At 43.5% G+C, this 25,000-nt stretch overlaps 2 protein-coding genes across 5 annotated transcripts in view; both read left to right on the forward strand.

Moving 5' to 3' along the window:
- LOC127421224 (heterogeneous nuclear ribonucleoprotein R-like) overlaps nt 1-5,159 on the forward strand; it is a 10,498-nt gene extending 5,339 nt beyond the window's left edge. For all 4 annotated transcript variants that reach the window (XM_051664088.1, XM_051664087.1, XM_051664086.1 and 1 more), the window contains 9 exons: nt 869-987; nt 1,192-1,299; nt 1,691-1,804; nt 1,896-2,072; nt 2,452-2,587; nt 2,664-2,869; nt 2,983-3,132; nt 3,253-3,374; nt 3,717-5,159. In XM_051664088.1, the coding sequence (XP_051520048.1) occupies nt 869-987; nt 1,192-1,299; nt 1,691-1,804; nt 1,896-2,072; nt 2,452-2,587; nt 2,664-2,869; nt 2,983-3,132; nt 3,253-3,374; nt 3,717-4,326 (1,742 nt within the window). In that variant the 3' untranslated portion in view covers nt 4,327-5,159. The remainder of the gene's footprint in view (nt 1-868; nt 988-1,191; nt 1,300-1,690; nt 1,805-1,895; nt 2,073-2,451; nt 2,588-2,663; nt 2,870-2,982; nt 3,133-3,252; nt 3,375-3,716) is intronic.
- A 1,317-nt stretch (nt 5,160-6,476) lies between these two features.
- Nucleotides 6,477-19,917, forward strand: LOC127421236 (dnaJ homolog subfamily C member 8-like). The gene is made up of 9 exons (XM_051664115.1): nt 6,477-6,826; nt 7,177-7,278; nt 7,368-7,424; nt 8,102-8,168; nt 9,454-9,548; nt 9,623-9,694; nt 19,246-19,337; nt 19,413-19,488; nt 19,594-19,917. The coding sequence occupies exons 1-9, from the start codon at nt 6,773-6,775 to the stop codon at nt 19,714-19,716; spliced, it is 738 nt and encodes a 245-aa protein (XP_051520075.1). The 5' UTR covers nt 6,477-6,772; the 3' UTR covers nt 19,717-19,917.
- Nucleotides 19,918-25,000: the final 5,083 nt, after the last annotated feature.

Below are 25,000 nucleotides of genomic sequence, written 5' to 3' on the forward strand. Positions count from 1 at the left end.
ATCAATCCCAGAACAACAGCAAAGGACCTTGTGAAGATGCTGGAGGAAACAGGTAGACGAGTATCTATATCTACAGTAAAACGAGTCCTATATCGACATAACCTGAAAGGCTGTTCAGCAAGGAAGAAGCCACTGCTCCAAAACCGCCATAAAAAAGCCAGACTACAGTCTGCAAGTGCACATGGGGACAAAGATCTTACTTTTGGAGAAATGTCCTCTGGTCTGATGAAACAAACATTGAACTGTTTGGCTATAATGACCATCGTTATGTTTGGAGGAAAAAGGGTGAGGCTTGTAAGCTGAAGAACACCATCCCAACCGTGAAGCATGGGGGTGGCAGCATCATGTTGTGGGGGTGCTTTGCTGCAGGAGGGACTGGTGCACTTCACAAAATAGATGGCATCATGAGGAAGGAAAATTAAGTGGATATATTGAAGCATGATCTCAAGACATCAGACAGGAAGTTAAAGCTCGGTCACAAATGGGTCTTCCAAATGGACAGTGACCCCAAGCATACCTCCAAAGTTGTGACAAAATGGCTTAAGGACAACAAAGTCAAGGTGTTGTTAAACTGTTAAACAATTTAAAGGCAATGCTACCAAATACTAACAAAGTGTATGTAAACTTCTGACCCACTGGGAATGTGATGAAAGAAATAAAAGCTGAAATAAATAATTCTCTCTACTATTATTCTGACATTTCACATTCTTAAAATAAAGTAGTGATCCTAACTGACCTAAGACAGGGAATGTTTTCTACCATTAAATGTCAGGAATTGTGAGTTTAAATGTATTTTTTGAACAGCTTCATAGAGGATAGGCAGTAGTGTGCCCCCTGTGGTTGGTACTGAATGTGTTTGTGTGTTCAGGTTTGGTGGCGTATGTTGATCTGGACGAGCGAGCGCTTGATGCTCTGCGTGAGTTTAATGAAGAAGGCGCTCTGTCAGTGCTGCAGCAGTTCAAAGAGTCCGACCTCTCACACGTGCAGGTGAAACACAACAACAGCACATTCATCACAGTGTGGAAGAAGTGTTGGGAATGATTTTTAAGTATGTCCTGATCAACCTGTGCCTTATTTACTCAACATGCAAGATGAGTGCTTTACTGTGATTGTTTACAGAATTTACAGAAATAAAAGCTTGTTTCTCGTGACCTGTTACTAGAGAGAGCACTTATATGTGATTGTTTACAGAATAAGAGCGCTTTCCTGTGTGGTGTGATGAAGACGTACAGACAGAGGGAAAAACAGGGTAATAAAGTTCAAGAGTCGACTAAAGGCCCCGATGAAACCAAGATTAAGGTAAGAATCAGTTAAACGTGTTTTGTTACTGTCAGTAAAGCAGTCGTGGAAATTAATACAATTTCATACCATTATAAAATACCACGGAAATTAATGTAATTTATAAGTCAAAGAAATGTGAACCATTTAAAAATGCCATGGACATTTACATAGATTTGTTCTAGTTATGCTCGGCTCTTAAATAATTTATTTGTAATCTCTAGAATGATTTTTAGAAGGTGTGGGAACTCTGTCGTTATGTCAGAGATCCTGCTGACATCAGTTTCAGATGAGTCGCATTAAAGATTTCCAGTTCTGTGTTAGAACTCTACTGCATTTCATTTGTGTCTGGGAATACAGTGTTTTCCACACAACATAATGCTTTTGATGACATCATTTCCTGGATCCACAGGCTCTGCTGGAGAGGACGGGATACACTCTAGACGTCACCACTGGTCAGAGGAAATACGGCGGCCCTCCTCCAGAAGAAGTGTTCACGGGGCCCCAGCCGGGCATCGGCACCGAGGTCACACTCTTAATCTAAGTTCAACACTGTGACTGTTTTCTTATAATCTGATGAAGAGTGTTTGAAGTTTTGCATGTGTGTGTTTCTGCAGGTGTTTGTGGGTAAGATCCCGCGTGACCTGTATGAGGATGAGCTGGTGCCGCTGTTTGAGAAGGCCGGTCCCATCTGGGATCTGAGGTTGATGATGGACCCGCTCACCGGTCAGAACCGCGGCTACGCCTTCATCACCTTCTGCGGCAAAGATGCCGCGCTGGAAGCTGTTAAACTGGTGTGTGTTTTATTGAATGCTGAATGCAGTATGCACAGGCATATTTGAGATCTGTCCAGAACATGTCCAGCTCATATTTCATTCCAAAATCAAATTCAAATAAATTTATATTTTACTGAAAGAAGCCTATTTTAGAACTGTTCAGATTGTTTTACATTGTGACATTATATTTGTGACAAACACATTTTCCACCAAATTCTCATTACTGTGAAGAAATATGCATTTTTAAATTTAAATATTTATACCTCATGGTAGTATTAGTTATACTGCTTTTAAGTATATTCTGGATTTAATTAAAACAATCATTGTATAGCAGTAAGGAGAATTACTGAGAATAAATAACAATTACAAAATTGTGTCTGTGTATCCTCTTCATCAGTGTGACAACTACGAGATCCGGTCTGGGAAATATCTGGGCGTGTGCATCTCTGTGGCCAACAATCGCCTCTTCGTGGGATCAATTCCAAAGAACAAGACCCGGGACAGTATTCTGGAAGATTTCGGCAAAGTTACAGGTCAGAAACACGAACTGAACGTTTAGTGTGGAGGAGTTTCCCCTGACTGAGGCTGACAGACATGTGTGTGTTTCAGAGGGTTTGCAGGAAGTGATTTTGTACACGCAGCCGGACGATAAGAGGAAGAATCGCGGTTTCTGTTTTCTGGAATATGAAGATCATAAATCAGCGGCTCAGGCGCGCCGCAGGCTCATGAGTGGGAAGGTGAAGGTTTGGGGGAACCCTGTTACCGTGGAGTGGGCTGACCCGGTGGCAGAGCCTGACCCAGAGGTCATGGCAAAGGTCAGTGACGGTGTCCATCCACCTGTGCTAAATGCACACATGTTCCTGAATGAAGACAAGACAGCTCTAGTGGATACACAGTGACGTGTGTGTGTGTGTGTGTGTGTCTTCAGGTGAAGGTGTTGTTTGTGCGTAAACTGGCATCACCGGTCACAGAGGAGTTACTGGAGAAAACGTTCTCTCAGTTTGGGAAACTGGAGCGAGTCAAGAAGCTTAAAGACTACGCGTTTGTTCACTTCGAGGAGCGAGATGCTGCAGTCAAGGTACAACACTTGCACTACCTGAATTACTGATGTCACACAGATCATGAACACAGAGACAACACACACGACAGGTACTGATGTCTTCATGTCCTTCATTGCACATTTGTGTTGGTCTATCAGGCGATGCAGGAGATGAATGGTAAAGAACTGTGCGGTGAGGAGATTGAGATTGTGCTGGCGAAACCTCCAGATAAGAAGAGGAAAGAACGACAAGTAGCTCGACAAACCACCAGAAACACTGGGTGAGAGACACACACGCACACACACACACACACACACACACACACATGATCCAGCTCATGTTTCACCCCAGTCTTGTGTCTATACTTTTGAAACAGTATTTTAACATTTACAGATTATAATTTTTTTGCATGACAGTAATGATTATGTGTTGGGGGAACTGAATTGTTATGAAAGTAATGTCACAATGAAGGGTTTCATTTTCTTTATGCAAAGTATTATTAATTTGTTTGAATTTTGGGATGAAATATGAGCTGCGCGTGTTCTTAACATGTTTCATGAGACTCTCAAATGCATGTTCGCTCTACACAGCTGTGTGCTCATTGTGTTTCTCACCTGTGCAGGTATGATGACTATTATTACTACCCTCCCCCTCGCATGCCTCCTCCAGGCCGCGGCCGTGGGCGTGGAGGACGTGGGGGCTACGCCTACCCCCCCGATTACTATGGGTATGAGGAATACTATGACGACTACTATGGTTACGATTACCATGACTACCGTGGTGGTTATGATGACCCGTATTATGCTTATGACGATGGTTACACCATGAGGGGGCGGGGCATTCGCGGCAGCCGCGGAGCTCTGCCGCCTCCCCGGGCCCGTGCTGCTCCGCCGGCACGGGGCAGGGGCGGCTATCCTCCGAGGGGCGGGGCTCCTATGAGCGCGGGTCGTGGTGGGCGTGGGGCTCGTGGGGGGCCCTTTCAGCCTCTGAGGGGCCGCGGCACTCGAGGGCTCCGGGGGAACCGCGGAGGGAACGTTGGCGGTAAGAGGAAGGCGGACATATTTAACCAGCCAGACTCCAAACGCCGCCAGACCACCAACCAGCAAAACTGGGGCTCACAGCCCATCGCCCAGCAACCGCTGCAGCAGAGCTCCGACTACCCCGGTAATTACGGTTACAGCAACGATGCGCTCGAGTTCTCCCAAGATTCCTACGGCCAGCAGTGGAAGTAGAACCGTGATTATCGACGTCTCCGCAAGGTATACAACGTAAAACCGCATCGAAACACCAACCCACCCTCCTCCTGATAATCAAGACCCATGATTGGCCAGCAGTGTTTGTTTGACTTTTATATTATCCTCCAGTCCCCTTGTAGATTCTGTCCGTGGCCCTCTCTCGACTTCACACATCCTGATTGGCTGAAGAGCAGAATGTATCTGACAGCCCCCGAGCTTTACTCTTGTGCTCCGACATGAGCGGGACGTTTGTCTTAAACAGACCACTTTTATTCCGACATCCTCTGTTGTTTTAAAGTCAACATGAACATTTTAAAGAAGACACTGATACTTCCAAACAAACAGATGTGTGAGAGGACGTTAAATCATGAAATGACCTTCCTCTTTCCCACATTCTCTCATTCTTTCTCTCTCTTTCTCTCAGTACTAGTGGCATAGGGATTTGCTTGTAAATAATGGCTGTTGACTAGAGCTTCGTTTTCAACATTTTTTCTTGTCTTTTTTTTTTTTTTTTTTTTTTTTTTTTTTTTTGCAGACGTGGAGAAAAGAATCCACAAGAAGGAAAAAAAGGTTTTGTAGCAGGAGTGCTGTTAAAAGTGTCTGTTTAGCATTTCTAGAAGTAGTTGAATTGTGTTTTTTAAAAAACTGATGTACTGATATTATAAAAGTTTTTTTTTTCACTTTTGGGATTTGCTGGTGAGGGTTTGGTCTGGCTTACCTTAAGAGCTATGGCCGGCTGGTCAGGTGTTTGTATTTATAACTTTTATTTTGTTTCATTAAAACTCAATTGAGCAGCTTCCACTGCTTGAAGGAGCTTTAGATGTGTGTAATCATGAGTGTCGTCATTCTTCTTCAGAAACACACACACATTCTCTGAGAAACGCTTGCGTACCTGATTGAAAGTTTTCCGGTAATTCTGTAATGCAAAACCCATAACACACATTTCACTGCAAAACTCTTCGCTGAAATGTGACCGTTGTCACTATTAGTATGAATGGTGTTGTGAAATAGTGTGATATTAATCTATCACCTTATAATAATAATAGTGGTCTACTATTTGTAATAGTATCTATTAAAAGCAAACTTATTTCCATTTTGTCAGCAATTCCATGCTCTTAATTTGCTTCACTTTTCGTTGCTGCAAATGTTTTTGTAAATATCGTTTGTTAATGTGTACACGTTTATCTGGGATCTGAAGTTTTTAGTCATAACCTCACCTTTTATTAGTGGTTATGTTTTATTTCTTTGCTAAAGAAAAATCCCTGGTTACTGTTGTTCGATCAGACATGCTTTTTACGTCCCATATGAATTAATTTTAGATTAGTGTTAACATGATTTTACTGTGATAAAATCACTTACTAACCGCATCTGTGTAAAGATATAGACAATTTTACAACTTCATTACCATGACGACATTACGCCGCAAACCCTAAAAAGACGGTTTAAACAACTTTACAGTAAGTAAATGTAATGCAAGTAAAAAATTAATTATAAGCTTCACATTTCTTTCTTTAAACTCTCTAAAAATTGGCCCATTGACTTCCATTGTAAGTGTCTCACTGGAACACAGATTTGTGCTGTTATTAAAGAAAAATAAAGGGGCTGAATTGAAACATAATATAATATATATTATAATGTATAAAATATTTTTTGTGGTAATCAACAGACTTGCCATTAAGTTCAACCAAATAGTCTCTGGTTAAACACGCCCCCTCTTTCCAAAACTCCGCCCTCCAAAGACGCGCACGCGCAGAGATGAAACCGGAGAGCTCTCAGTGTAGCAGGAAAGATAATAAACATTCCATTTGATGTCAACAAACCAGAACACAGGTCTTGTACAAGTACTATGAGGCTATGTGTCAAAATCAGCGTTCTCACGCGACAAACTTAAGCTGACGCTCTCAGTTTCCTTTTGCCCATATATGGGCTGCCCCGTGAGCGCGCAGATTGATTGACAGGCAGAAAGCGCTGGCTCGCGTCCATTTCCCTCCCGCGCTGTCACAGACGTTTAAACGTATTTCTGCGTGTCACTCACAACACCTTTAAGAGATGAGTCAGACGCTTATCAGAGTAAGTTGAAAATAAATTAGTAAATTATGCTTTTGTGTTGTTCTACAGTTAATAACATTCTGACCGCATTTTTTTAAATCATTTTATCACAGATTTTCAGTGATGAAACTGAAATTATGAGTATGATGGAGACGTGAGCAGCTGTGATGCGCGTCAGTGTCCGGCGGGTGGCAGCACTCATTCAGTTTAATTTCAGAACATTATTGTTTAGCATGCAGTACTGCCACAGCAACGAAAAGCAGTGAAGGGGGAAAGAAGAGACACGGCGACGCAAAGGAGAATTTATGTTTTTCAGTTCATTTGTTTTGAGGAGGACTTTAATTTTGTGACGTGATGACTTGGTTTCCGGTGACGTCACGGCGGTGCGGGCACGATGGCGGCTGCGAGCGGCAGTGGTGAAGATGCGTTTCAAAGCTTCTACACTGAGGTAAGAAATAAAATACCAGAACACAACAGATGATAAACACACGCATGATTTAAGACATGAATCCACCAACATACAGCCGAGAGATTCCGAGCAGCACCGAACACACACACACACACGGGCTGTGTCTCGAGACCTAGTGTGCTGCCTACATAGACAACATGTTTAGGCATCATCGGCGCCTGTTATCTACAACAATGCTGCCTATTATTTTAAACACACTCGTAATGGTTAAAATGATGATTGCAGATCAAAAGTACTTTGATGAAGACTCCAAACACACATTGTGGTGTAATGAATGAGTGTAGCTGAACTCGTGTTGTGTGAGTGTATCTGTGATGTTTGTTGTGCAGGTGAAGCAGATTGAGAAGAGAGACTCAGTTTTAACCTCTAAACAGCAGATTGACAGATTACTGCGACCTGGAGCTTCATACTTTAATCTCAACCCGTTTGAGGTAAATCAGCATCTGTGCAGCTGCAGGAGAATGTGTGTTGATTTAATTGTGTGTTGAGATGATAATTGTGTTGATGTGTGTTTGGGCAGGTGCTTCAGCTCGACCCTGAAGTCACAGATGAGGAGCTAAAGAAACGCTTCCGACAGGTGAGTGATGCGCTCTCAGTGTGTGTGTCTGTCTGTCTGTCTGTCTGTGTGATGTGTGTTGTGATAGTGTGTAGTGTATGTTTGTGTACGTGAGTGTGTGTAGTTTGAGTGTGTGTATGTGAGTGAGTGTGTGTCTGTCTGTGAGTGTGTGTCTGTCTGTGAGTGTGTGTAGTTTGAGTGTGTGTGTCTGTGTGTGTGTAGTTTGAGTGTGTATGTCTGTGAGTGTGTGTGTGTGTGTGTAGTGTTATGTCTGTGAGTGTGTGTGTGTGTGTAGTGTTATGTCTGTGAGTGTGTGTGTATGTCTGTGAGTGTGTGTGTATGTCTGTGAGTGTGTGTGTAGTGTATGTCTGTGAGTGTGTGTGTATGTTTGTGAGTGTGTGTGTGTAGTGTTATGTCTGTGAGTGTGTGTGTGTATGTCTGTGAGTGTGTGTAGTTTGAGTGTGTATGTCTGTGAGTGTGTGTGTGTATGTCTGTGAGTGTGTGTGTGTGTATGTCTGTGAGTGTGTGTGTGTAGTGTTATGTCTGTGAGTGTGTGTGTGTAGTGTATGTCTGTGAGTGTGTAGTGTTATGTCTGTGAGTGTGTGTGTGTAGTGTTATGTCTGTGAGTGTGTGTGTGTATGTCTGTGAGTGTGTGTAGTTTGAGTGTGTGTGTCTCACTCTTCTGTTTCTCCCATCAGTTGTCCATCCTCGTCCATCCGGACAAGAATCAGGATGATGTTGATCGAGCTCAGCTGGCGTTTGAAGGTAAATGTGTGATGTGATTTATACAGAATAACTGCACATTAGGGTTGGGAACAGAGAACCGGTTCTTGTTCAGAACTGGTTCCATTGTCTACTTTCACTGGATAGTTTAAAAACACCCATTACTGTTCCACAGAGACCTATACATGGAATCGTATGATCTTCGTGACTTTCGGTTCCGTTAACGGTTCTCCTGTGTGCAATTCTCCACCGATGCGACTGGAACAGCATCCTGAAATACTCTGACAGTGTTTCCAGCAGCAGCGCTGTCCTCGACTGACTCTACCACGTAAAACACACAGATCTATCAGTGTATTTAAATAATTGAACGAGTCTCGAGCTGGCTGAATCTACTGCGCTTCCATTTATAGTCCAGTATACAAGTAATCGCATATGTGCAAGATATGAATGTGCAACTCGACATTAAATAAGAACTGTTGAAGTGTCTGAAGCCTGAAATACAGTGTAAACTGTTCATCTAATGCTGAAGCTGTTAGTTTGACTGTATTTCACAGCTGTAGTGTAGCAGTAATCCCAGCGCTCATGGAGTGACAGAATGATGATGACTCAATGAATGATAAACTGAACTGGCTTATAACACATAAAATGCTCTGCTGACTCAAGTGTTTAATGTCACAAATGAAAACACTCTGATACTGTAGCTCTTTTACACATCTGTGCTGCTCTTACACCACGAACACTCTCGTCCAATGAATCGATTGAAAACGTTCTTTTGCGTCGTCAATCACAAATGTTCACTTGTATCGAGTCGTATTGTTCCACTTTCGGTCCAGCGCTTGTGCTGGGCTTTTTTGCCACAGGATTTGTGCGCTTTTGTGTTTTTTATTGGTCCATGTATAAAAGTATCTTCTTAATAAGTAAATATAGTTTTTTATTACTGTGTTAATGGTGCATATAAATGACAATAATTCAATCTTATTCTTCCTTGTGTGGTAAAGTTGATTCTTTAACTACAGCTTGATCACTCTTTTACTGTTTCAGTGCAAAGATATAAACATATCAACATTGAGTATCAAACATCTGAAAAATATCTTCACCCACCTGTACTGCACTCTAAATTCATCTGTGTCTGTCTGTATTTTTGTCTGTATTTTTGTCTGTATGTGTGTCTGTCTGTATTTTTGTCTGTGTGTCTGTGTGTGTGCGTGTCTGTATGTGTGTGTGCGTGTGTGTGTCTCTGTGTGTGTGTGTGTGTCTGTCTGTCTGTCTGTGTTTGTGTGTGTCTGTCTGTATGTGCATCTGTGTGTGTGTGTGTGTGTGTGTGCAGCGGTTGATAAGGCCTATAAGATGCTGCTGGAGCCTGAGCAGAAGAAGAAAGCGTTAGACGTTATTCATGCTGGGAAAGAATATGTAGAGCACATGGTGAGAGAAACACACACACACTTCTGATTTACATGTGTTTTATCATGTGTTAATGTGAGCGTTTGATTGGTCAGATGACTCAGAAGAAGAAACAGTTGAAGAAGGACGGGAAGTCCACCGATGTGGAGGAAGACGACCCGGAAGTGGTATGGAAATGATCTGAATTTACTCTGCAGGACTTTCAAATGTGGAATCTTTTGATTATTCAAGTCTTTAAAGGTCAGAATTCAATTGTGTGATTTTTACACCTATATGAGCTTGTGTACGTCACTAGTGTAACACAATAAGAGTGAATCTCACCCTAAAATCAAAAGAAAGAAGAAATATATTGCATGAAGAACAATTATTTTCATGTTAACCCTCATTTAGTGTTGGGGTCAAAAAGGACCCCTTTTGAACTTAAAAAGATGAGTTCCTTCATCTCATGAGATTTAGTGACTTCCTACATTTGCTATCTATACACACACACACAAAAGATTGTGGATTGTGGTGGTGTGACAAAAAAACTCTCACTCATCACATTCTGGGTCAAATTTGACACTAAATAGGAAATTAATGGATGAGACGGAAAAAAAGATTTGTCTAATAAAATCAATAAATGAGCCACAATGCAGAACACACACACACACTCATACAGACACTCTCTCACACACACACTCATACAGACACTCTCTCACACACACACTCATACAGACACTCTCTCACACACACACTCATACAGACACTCTCTCACACACACACTCTCACACACACACTCTCACACACACACTCTCACACACACACTCTCACACACACATACTCTCACACACACACTCTCACACACACACTCTCACACACACACTCTCACACAGACACACTCATACAGACACACTCATACAGACACACTCATACAGACACTCTCAAACACACACTCATACACACACTCTCACACACACACTCTCACACACACACTCATACAGACACACTCTCACACACACACACTCATACAGACACACTCTCACACACACTCATACAGACACACTCACACACACACTCATACAGACACACTCTCTCACACACACTCATACAGACACACTCTCTCACACACACTCATACAGACACACTCTCTCACACACACTCATACAGACACACTCTCACACACACACTCATACAGACACACACTCATACACACACTCTCACACACACACTCATACAGACACACCCACTCATACAGACACACTCTCACACACCCACTCATACAGACACACTCTCTCACACACACTCATACAGACACACTCTCTCACACACACTCTCTCACACACACACTCATACAGACACACTCTCTCACACACACACTCATACAGACACACTCTCTCACACACCCACTCATACAGACACACTCTCACACACACACTCATACAGACACACACACTCATACAGACACACTCTCTCACACACCCACTCATACAGACACACACACTCATACAGACACACTCTCACACACACACTCATACAGACACACACTCATACAGACACACACTCACACACACACTCATACAGACACACTCTCACACACACACTCATACAGACACACTCTCACACACACACTCATACAGACACACACACTCATACAGACACACTCTCTCACACACACTCATACAGACACACACACTCATACAGACACTCTCACACACCCACTCATACAGACACACACACTCACACACACACTCATACAGACACACCCACTCATACAGACACACTCTCATACAGACACACACACTCATACAGACACACTCTCTCACACACACTCATACAGACACACACACTCATACAGACACACTCTCATACAGACACACTCTCTCACACACACTCATACAGACACACTCTCTCACACACACTCATACAGACACACACACTCATACAGACACTCTCACACACCCACTCATACAGACACACACACTCACACACACACCCACTCATACAGACACACTCTCACACACACACTCATACAGACACACTCTCTCACACACCCACTCACACAGACACACTCTCACACACACACTCATACAGACACACTCTCTCACACACCCACTCATACAGACACACTCTCACACACACTCATACAGACACACTCTCTCACACACCCACTCATACAGACACTCTCTCACACACCCACTCATACAGACACACTCTCACACACACTCATACAGACACTCATATAGACACACTCTCACACACACACTCATACAGACACACACACTCATACAGACACACTCTCTCACACACCCACTCATACAGACACACACTCTCACACACACACTCATACAGACACTCTCACACACCCACTCATACAGACACACACACACACACACTCACACACCCACTCATACAGACACACTCTCTCACACACACTCATACAGACACACACACTCATACAGACACTCTCACACACCCACTCATACAGACACACACACACACTCACACACCCACTCATACAGACACACTCTCTCACACACACTCATACAGACACACACACTCATACAGACACACTCTCTCACACACACTCATACAGACACACTCTCTCACACACACTCATACAGACACTCTCACACACACACTCATACAGACACTCTCACACACACACTCATACAGACACTCTCACACACACACTCATACAGACACACACTCTCACACACACACTCTCACACACCCACTCATACAGACACACTCTCTCACACACACTCATACAGACACACACACTCATACAGACACTCACACACACACACTCATACAGACACACACTCTCACACACACACACTCATACAGACACACACTCTCACACACACACACTCATACAGACACACACTCTCACACACACACACTCATACAGACACACACTCTCACACACACACACGCATACAGACACTCTCACACACACACTCATACAGACACACACTCTCACACACCCACTCATACAGACACACTCTCACACACACACTCATACAGACACACACTCTCACACACACACACTCATACAGACACTCTCACACACACACTCATACAGACACACACTCTCACACACACACTCTCACACAGACACTCTCACACACACACTCATACAGACACTCTCACACACACACTCATACAGACACACACTCTCACACACCCACTCATACAGACACACTCTCACACACACACTCATACAGACACACACTCTCACACACACACACTCATACAGACACTTTCACACACACACTCATACAGACACTTTCACACACACACTCATACAGACACACTCTCACACACACACTCATACAGACACACACTCTCACACACACACACTCATACAGACACTCTCACACACCCAATCATACAGACACTCTCACACACACACTCATACAGACACACTCTCACACACACACTCATACAGACACACACTCTCACACACACACACTCATACAGACACTCTCACACACCCAATCATACAGACACACACTCTCACACACACACTCTCACACACCCACTCATACAGACACACTCTCTCACACACACTCATACAGACACACACACTCATACAGACACTCTCACACACACACTCATACAGACACACACTCTCACACACACACTCATACAGACACACACTCTCACACACCCACTCATACAGACACACACTCTCACACACCCACTCATACAGACACACACTCTCACACACACTCATACAGACACACACTCTCACACACCCACTCATACAGACACACTCTCACACACCCACTCTCACACACACACTCATACAGACACACACACTCACACACCCACTCATACAGACACACACACTCACACACCCACTCATACAGACACACACTCTCACACACCCACTCATACAGACACACACTCTCACACACCCACTCATACAGACACACACTCTCACACACCCACTCATACAGACACACTCTCACACACACACTCATACAGACACACACACTCATACAGACACTCTCACACACACACTCATACAGACACACACTCTCACACACACACTCATACAGACACACTCTCTCACACACCCAATCATACAGACACACACTCTCACACACCCACTCATACAGACACACTCTCTCACACACTCATACAGACACACACACTCATACAGACACTCTCACACACACACTCATACAGACACACACTCTCACACACACACTCATACAGACACACACTCTCACACACCCACTCATACAGACACACATTCTCACACACACACTCATACAGACACACACTCTCACACACACACTCATACAGACACACTCTCACACACCCACTCATACAGACACACTCTCACACACCCACTCATACAGACACTCTCACACACACACTCTCACACACACACTCATACAGACACACACACTCACACACCCACTCATACAGACACACACACTCACACACCCACTCATACAGACACACACTCTCACACACCCACTCATACAGACACACACTCTCACACACCCACTCATACAGACACACACTCTCACACACCCACTCATACAGACACACACTCTCACACACACACTCATACAGACACACTCTCACACACCCACTCATACAGACACACTCTCACACACCCACTCATACAGACACTCTCACACACACACTCTCACACACACACTCATACAGACACACACACTCACACACCCACTCATACAGACACACACACTCACACACCCACTCATACAGACACACACTCTCACACACCCACTCATACAGACACACACTCTCACACACCCACTCATACAGACACACACTCTCACACACCCACTCATACAGACACACACTCTCACACACCCACTCATACAGACACACACTCTCACACACCCACTCATACAGACACACACTCTCACACACCCACTCATACAGACACACACTCTCACACACCCACTCATACAGACACACACTCTCACACACCCACTCATACAGACACACTCTCACACACCCACTCATACAGACACACTCTCACACACCCACTCTCACACACACACTCATACAGACACACACACTCACACACCCACTCATACAGACACACACTCTCACACACCCACTCATACAGACACACACTCTCACACACCCACTCATACAGACACACACTCTCACACACCCACTCATACAGACACACACTCTCACACACCCACTCATACAGACACACTCTCACACACACACTCATACAGACACACACACTCATACAGACACTCTCACACACACACTCATACAGACACACACTCTCACACACACACTCATACAGACACACTCTCTCACACACACACTCATACAGACACACTCTCTCACACACACACTCTCACACACCCACACTCTCTCACACACACTCATACAGACACACACACTCATACAGACACTCTCACACACACTCATACAGACACTCTCACACACACACTCATACAGACACACACTCTCACACACCCACTCATACAGACACACTCTCACACACCCGCTCATACAGACACACTCTCACACACCCGCTCATACAGACACTCTCACACACACACTCTCACACACACACTCATACAGACACACACACTCACACACCCACTCATACAGACACACACACACTCATACAGACACACACTCTCACACACCCACTCATACAGACACACACTCTCACACACACACTCATACAGACACACACTCTCACACACACACTCATACAGACACACACTCTCACACACACACTCATACAGACACACACTCTCACACACCCGCTCATACAGACACTCTCACACACACACTCTCACACACACACTCATACAGACACACACACTCACACACCCACTCATACAGACACACACCCACTCATACAGACACACACTCTCACACACCCACTCATACAGACACACACTCTCACACACACACTCATACAGACACACACTCTCACACACACACTCATACAGACACACACTCTCACACACACACTCATACAGACACACACTCTCACACACACACTCATACAGACACACACTCTCACACACCCGCTCATACAGACACACTCTCACACACCCGCTCATACAGACACACTCTCACACACACACTCTCACACACACACTCATACAGACACACACACTCACACACCCACTCATACAGACACACACACACTCATACAGACACACACTCTCACACACCCACTCATACAGACACACACTCTCACACACACACTCATACAGACACACACTCTCACACACACACTCATACAGACACACACTCTCACACACACACTCATACAGACACACACTCTCACACACACACTCATACAGACACACACTCTCACACACACACTCATACAGACACACACTCTCACACACCCGCTCATACAGACACACTCTCACACACCCGCTCATACAGACACACTCTCACACACCCGCTCATACAGACACTCTCACACACACACTCTCACACACACACTCATACAGACACACACACTCACACACCCACTCATACAGACACACACCCACTCATACAGACACACACTCTCACACACCCACTCATACAGACACACACTCTCACACACCCACTCATACAGACACACACTCTCACACACCCACTCATACAGACACACACTCTCACACACACACTCATACAGACACACACTCTCACACACACACTCATACAGACACACACTCTCACACACACACTCATACAGACACACACTCTCACACACACACTCATACAGACACACACTCTCACACACCCACTCATACAGACACACTCTCACACACCCACTCATACAGACACACTCTCACACACCCACTCATACAGACACACACTCTCACACACCCACTCATACAGACACACACTCTCACACACCCACTCATACAGACACACACTCTCACACACCCACTCATACAGACACACACTCTCACACACCCACTCATACAGACACACACTCTCACACACCCACTCATACAGACACACACTCTCACACACCCACTCATACAGACACACTCTCACACACCCACTCATACAGACACACACACTCACACACCCACTCATACAGACACACTCTCTCACACACCCACTCATACAGACACACACACTCTCACACACACACTCATACAGACACACTCTCTCACACACCCACTCATACAGACACACTCTCTCACACACACTCTCTCACACACACACTCATACAGACACACTCTCTCACACACCCACTCATACAGACACACTCTCACACACCCACTCATACAGACACACTCTCACACACCCACTCATACAGACACACACTCTCACACACCCACTCATACAGACACACACACTCTCACACACACACTCATACAGACACACTCTCACACACCCACTCATACAGACACACACACTCTCACACACCCACTCATACAGACACACACACTCTCACACACCCACTCATACAGACACACTCTCACACACCCACTCATACAGACACACACTCTCACACACACACTCATACAGACACACACTCTCACACACACACTCATACAGACACACACTCTCACACACACACTCATACAGACACACACTCTCACACACACACTCATACAGACACACACTCTCACACACACACTCATACAGACACACACTCGCTCATACAGACACACTCTCACACACCCGCTCATACAGACACACTCTCACACACCCGCTCATACAGACACTCTCACACACACACTCTCACACACACACTCATACAGACACACACACTCACACACCCACTCATACAGACACACACCCACTCATACAGACACACACTCTCACACACCCACTCATACAGACACACACTCTCACACACCCACTCATACAGACACACACTCTCACACACACACTCATACAGACACACACTCTCACACACACACTCATACAGACACACACTCTCACACACACACTCATACAGACACACACTCTCACACACACACTCATACAGACACACACTCTCACACACACACTCATACAGACACACACTCTCACACACCCACTCATACAGACACACACTCTCACACACCCACTCATACAGACACACACTCTCACACACCCACTCATACAGACACACTCTCACACACCCACTCATACAGACACACACTCTCACACACCCACTCATACAGACACACACTCTCACACACCCACTCATACAGACACACACTCTCACACACCCACTCATACAGACACACACTCTCACACACCCACTCATACAGACACACACTCTCACACACCCACTCATACAGACACACACTCTCACACACCCACTCATACAGACCCACTCTCACACACCCACTCATACAGACACACTCTCACACACCCACTCATACAGACACACACACTCACACACCCACTCATACAGACACACTCTCTCACACACCTACTCATACAGACACACACACTCTCACACACACACTCATACAGACACACACTCTCACACACCCACTCATACAGACACACTCTCTCACACACACTCTCTCACACACACACTCATACAGACACACTCTCTCACACACCCACTCATACAGACACACTCTCTCACACACCCACTCATACAGACACACTCTCACACACCCACTCATACAGACACACACTCTCACACACCCACTCATACAGACACACACACTCTCACACACACACTCATACAGACACACACACTCTCACACACACACTCATACAGACACACACACTCTCACACACCCACTCATACAGACACACTCTCACACACCCACTCATACAGACACACACTCTCACACACACACTCATACAGACACACTCTCACACACCCACTCATACAGACACACTCTCACACACACACTCATACAGACACACTCATACAGACACTCTCACACACACACTCATACAGACACATGCACAGAGACACAAATTTGCAAAAACTGACACTTCAAAACACCTCAAACCAAAAAATGCTAAACTTTGACAAAACTAGTGATTTTGTTTGTAAATATCTGAATGCAGAAGTTTGGATGTAAATAAATCACTTCCACCAGATAAATGAGTGCACCTCTGCAGCAGTGTACTGGATATAGTTTTAATAAAGAATAAACACATTCCAGACACAAATTATTCTTCTGTTCTCCATGAATAGATCTGAGAAATGTAGATCTTTACTGAAGTGAATGTAACATAAAATGTTCTTAATTTATATGAAAATTAATGGTGTAGTTTACAGGTAAATAAGGTATAAAAACTGCACAACTTTAGAGTTTTTAAATGAGTGAAGTTAGTGTATTTGTTTAAAATAGATACATGATTACAAAATGACACGTTCACTAAGAGATTGCACCCGTAATGAACAATAAGTGTTAATAAAGCACAACAGTCTGATTCTGGGAGGAAAAATCTCCTTCACTTTCTCCACAGAGGAGATCATCATTAAAGATAATATCCAAACATATAAAGACAGATCGACCACGAGCTCTGAGATTGTTCATCCATGGAAATCTTCTCAAAATACTTGTGAATATTTAACAATAAACCTATTACATTTAAAATGATGTTTTAATTGCTTCATTTGCAGTGCTTCATGGCATTATAATTCATTCACTTCCTTAAAAAGGTCTTAAATATAGACTTTATTTTCTTCATGCAAAATATAATTGCTAATTGTTTTTGATTTTGGGGTGAAATGAGCCAGACATGATTTGAGACTGACGTGATCGTGTGTGTGTGTGTGTGTGTGTGTGTGTAGTTCAGACAGGCGGTTTATAAACAGACCATGAAACTCTTCGCTGAACTGGAGATCAAGAGAAAAGAGCGAGAAGCAAAAGACATGCATGAAAGGTACAAAACACACACACATTTAAGAGCACCTGTGACCCTGACGAGAGCTGCAGTGATGTTTCTGTCTGATTACAGGAAACGACAAAGAGAAGAAGAGATCGAGACGCAGGAGCGAGCCAAACGAGAGCGAGAGTGGCAGAAGAACTTTGAGGTTTCTCATCGTTTCATCAAATGCGGTGGAGTTTGGATTCACTGCTTCAATGATTCTCTGTTTCAGGTCTGTTTGTCCATCAATATCTTCTCTCGCTCTCATCAGGAAACTCGTGATGGTCGTGTGGACAGCTGGAGGAACTTCCAGGCCAAAGGAAAGACTAAGAAAGAGAAAAAGAACCGATCGTTCCTGAAACCCCCGAAAGTCAAGATGGAGCAGAGAGAGTGAGACGTGTGTTTCTCTCATTATGTACATATTGATGAATTGTGATTCTTTGCATTAGTCTTCATGAAACAAACTTGGACATGTTATAATGTGCTGTTGTTTTACTCCCGATTGTCATTTTGGTTCCTCTGCAAATAAAAGTTTGTAGATATTTTGTGTTGCTAGTTTTTATATGGTCAACAATTAAACAAGGTTCATGTCTGATTTTAAGAGTTTTGTTTTTCAATATCAATTAGAAGTCATAAATGTGTTGTGTCTTTTCTATACGGTTTCCTGTCACATGAATACTTGAATCTGTGCATTTCAGTACTTCTTACTGATGTGATCATGTCAGTGTTATTGATGAATATCTGGAGTTAAACTCTAGAATAACAACACTAATGCTACATAAACACCTTATATAAAACAGATTCAAGTCATGTAGCACGAGGAACATAGCAAGTTCTCATACAAAATTCAACAATATTTGCAGATTTTGTATAATATTGTTAAATAGTGTGTTTAGTGTGGATCGGTTGAGTGCTCACAGAACAGATGTTTTCTTGAAGATTGAGATGGTTTCAGCAGATTGTGGACATGTACTTTGTGATGGGACCACCAGGTGTCGCTCGTTCATTGACCGCAGAGAGCGAGTTGGGACATACACCTGAAGGGTCCAGTTCCAGAGTCAAAGCCTTGAATTTGATGCGGGCATACTGGCAGACCAGTGCAGTAGTCCAGTCTTGAACTGACCAGATCTTGGATCAGGAGCTGTGTAATACTGTATATTCAGACAGGAAAAGTCTGATTTTCATGATGTAAAGAAGAGGTCTGCATTCCCGTGGAACTCCTGCAGGACCCGACCACATTTCTTGTGGCACGGGATTCAGTTTCTGAGTTAAAGGCGGTAGCGGACGGGACGTCCGTGAGTTGTGTGCGGGAGCGGGCGGTCAGAGAAAAGTCCAAAAATCCGATGTGGATATCTATTTTTAAATTAATGATATATATCAATATGCACGTACAGTATATATACTGGAAAAAAATTAATGCAAAATGATCAGTTTCTCTGGATTTACTATTCTGAACAAAAATATAAACGCAACATGCAACAATTTCAAAGATTTAACTGAGTTCATTTAAGGAAATCAGTCAATTGAAATAAATTCATTAGGCCCTAATCTAATCAATGCATATGGAAAATATCTGGGATCTTTTATTATGAAACATGAGACCAACACGTTACATGTTGTGTTTATATTTTTGTTCAGTGTATTTTTAGGTGTGTGTTTGAGTAAAATGAACATGTTTGTTTTATTCTATAAAGTACTGACAACATTTCTCCCAATTTCCAAATAAAAATATTGTCATTTAGAGCATTTATTTGCAGAAAATGACAACTGCTCAAAATAACAAAAGATGCCGTGTTTTCAGACCTCCAATAATGCAAAGAAAACAAGTTCATATTCATTATTAATCAACACAATACTAATGTTTGAACTTAGAGTTCAGAAATCAATATTGGAGGAATAATCCTGATTTTCAATCACAGCTGTCATGTGTCTTGGCATGCTCTATGCCAGTCTTTCACATTGCTGTTGGGTGACTTTATGCCACTCCTGGTGCAAAAATTCAAGCAGCTTGGCTTTGTTTGATGTCTTGTGGCCATCCATCTTCCTCTTGATCACGTTCCAGAGGTTTTCAATGGGGTTCAGGTCTGGAGATTGGGCTGGCCATGACAGGGTCTTGATCCGGTGCTCCTCCATCCACACCTTGATTGAGCTGGCTGTGTGGCATGGAGCATTGTCCTGCTGGAAAACCCAATCCTCAGAGTTGGGGAACATTTTCTTCCAGGGTAACCTTGTATGTGACTTGATTCATGTGTCCTTCACAAAGATGAATCTGCCTGATTCCAGCCTTGCTGAAGCAGCCCCAGATCATCACCGATCCTCCACCTGGTCATCTGATGGTTAGACGGAGACCTGGAGAGGCCTTCAAGCCACAGTGCCTCACACCCACTGTGAAATTTGGTGGAGGATCGGTTGGAAGACGTGTTTATAAGTCCCACATTAGTGATATCCGTGTGGGTCGGGCTTGGGGACAGAGAACTGTTACATGTTCTGAGACATTTATTGATTTTTCTACTAATGCTGACTCAGCTGTGGTTAACAACAAATCTTTTAAAAGTAAATTTGGCCTGAATCGAATTTGTAACGACTAATGTAGTGTTGATGTTGACACACTACACCTGTGCCAACATCTACGGTTTTAAATGTTTCAACGTAAAAGTCGTATGATCCGTTTATTTCAGTTGGGTATGTTTCGTTGGTGGGGAGTGATGAGAGAATTTCTGTTAATATTCTACGAGATGCAGGTGCGTCAGAATCATTTATTTTAAAACCGGTTTTGCAGTTTTTAGTTTGGATTCTGATCTTGTTCAGTGTGAGGTAACGATTGATGTGCGTCCCGCTCTTCCTCTCGAAGGGATTTCACTGATTCTTGGAAATTATTTGGCAGGTGCACGCGTTTGGAGTTACGTATCGGCACCTTGTGGTTTCTGAACCCTCTCTCTCTAGTCGCCAGGATGAGAGTGCACAGAAACTTCCCGATGTTTTTACGGTTTGTGTTGTGACGTGCGCTGCAGCATGTGCTGAAAGGAGGAAGGCTCTGGTAAATTTCATTGCATATTTTCAGAAATACTCAAACCAGCCCATCTGGCACCAACAATCATGCCACGGTCCAGACCACTGAGATCACATTTTTCCCCATTCTGATGGTTGATGTGAACATTAACCGAAGCTCCTGACCCGTATCTGCATGATTTTATGCACTGCTGCCACACGATTGGCTGATTAGATAATCGCACGGATGATTGTTGGTGCTGAAAAATCCAGACAATCCAACTTAAAAATGTGCACACAACACGTGCATCAAATTACGCAATATTTAGAGCAGGCTATAGTCAAAGGTGCTACACAAGCGTGGACAGGGTGTCATCAAAGGATGAGAAACTTTTAAGTGTTAAGAAACCAACCTCCGGCAAGTCAGATGGGCATCAAGTCATGTGTCATCTGATAATATCAATAACAGAAAAATAAATGTTATTTGTGTACACGGTGTCACGGTGTTATTTGTGTTGCGGGAACAGGAGCGGGCAGAGAGCAGGTGAACATGGAGTTAAATTCAGTGGGAGCGTTCAGGTGCAGGATAGAAAACACTGTCCTCTATTGTAAAGCACAAACCTGCAGGATCGAAGGGTTAGAAAAGACAAAATAATGCATTACGACAAGCATGTACAACTATTTTAAACAAACAGCACTTTCTGAATTCTGTAATTATACATGCACCTCAAATCAATGGGAAATAAGAGACCACATGGAATATTTGTGTTGAAGTAAATCACAGCAAAGGACTTATGTCAAACTATACTTTATTGTTCCCAGTGGGAATTTAATATTTATTTTTTTTGTCAAAGTCTGAGAGTCCGGGTCGCCTCCAAACGAGCAAAAACTGTTAAAAACAGAAGAAATGCTGGATATTTACAGCAGGTAAAGTGTGAAGATTTCCTAACACGTTTATATAATGTCAAATCTTTGCTGAATTAAAAGAGTGAATGTTCATGTTATATGTTATCTGCACAATACATGTAAACCTGTTCTGATGATGTGACTGTGTTTGTCCTGCAGGTGGCGCAGTGTAAGAGGCTCTCAAATCAGATCACCAAACAAACCAACAGCATCACATTCACAGCCTCACTGTCACACATACACCAGTCTGAATTACTGAAGACACGATTGTTTCTCTACTCATAAAAACAGCACAAATCTCAGGCAAATTATTCAGTGTCTCAGAGTCTTTTGACATTTATATAATGTCAAATCTTCATGAAGTCCCTTTAAAATACTGTTGCGGTACCATGGTAAAGTGTTACATCTTGGTATCTCATAATTACAAATATCACATAATTTTGACTATTTTATGTCATTATTTCGGACTCAGTATCTCATATTTTTTTCCATTTGGCAGAAATGGTCCTCCATATGACAAACGCATGTCTGACTCTTCCTCTCTGAATGTACATTCATTTGTTCTTCATCACTGGTCAGTAATAGAGAGAAACAGCAATAACGACAGCGTTGTGAGTGTATGACACTTACATACATCATTTTAAGATCTTGAGTAAATTCATCTGTTAAAATCATCTATTTCACATCATACTTAATAATGGATCAGATCAAGAATACACACACTCTCACTCTCACTCTTACACACATGCTCACACACACACACACACACACTCTCACACGCTCATACACACATGCTCACACACACACACACTCATACACACTCATACACACATGCTCACACACACACACACACACACACTCACTCTTACATGCTCACACACACACACACACACTCTCACTCTCACTCTTACACACATGCTCTCACACACACACACACACACACACACTCACTCTTACACACTCATACACACATGCTCACACACACACACACACTCACTCTCACTCTTACACACATGCTCTCACACACCCACACAATCTCACACACACACTCTCACACGCTCATACACACATGCTCACACACACACACACACACACACACACTCACTCTCACTCTTACACACTCATACACTCACTCTCACTCTCACTCTTACACACATGCTCTCACACACCCAATCTCACACACACACTCTCACACGCTCATACACACATGCTCACACACACACACACACACACACACTCACTCTCACTCTCACTCTTACACACTCATACACACATGCTCACACACACACACACACTCACTCTTACATGCTCACACACACTCACTCTCAGTCTTACACACATGCTCACACACACACACACACACACTCACTCTCACTCTTACACACTCATACACACATGCTCACACACACACACACACACACTCACTCTTACATGCTCACACACACACACACACTCACTCTCACTCTTACACACATGCTCACACACACACACACACTCACTCTCACTCTTACACACTCATACACACATGCTCACACACACACACACACTCACTCTTACATGCTCACACACACACACACACACTCAATCTCAAACTCACTCTTACACACTCATACACACATGCTCACACACACTCATACATGCTCACACACACACACACACACACACACTCAATCTCACACTCACTCTTACACACTCATACACACATGCTCACACACGCACTCATACACACATGCTCACACACACTCATACATGCTCACACACTCAATCTCACACACACACACACA

The sequence above is a fragment of the Myxocyprinus asiaticus genome, chromosome 30 (genome assembly GCF_019703515.2).
Source record: "Myxocyprinus asiaticus isolate MX2 ecotype Aquarium Trade chromosome 30, UBuf_Myxa_2, whole genome shotgun sequence".
Lineage (NCBI taxonomy): Eukaryota > Metazoa > Chordata > Actinopteri > Cypriniformes > Catostomidae > Myxocyprinus > Myxocyprinus asiaticus.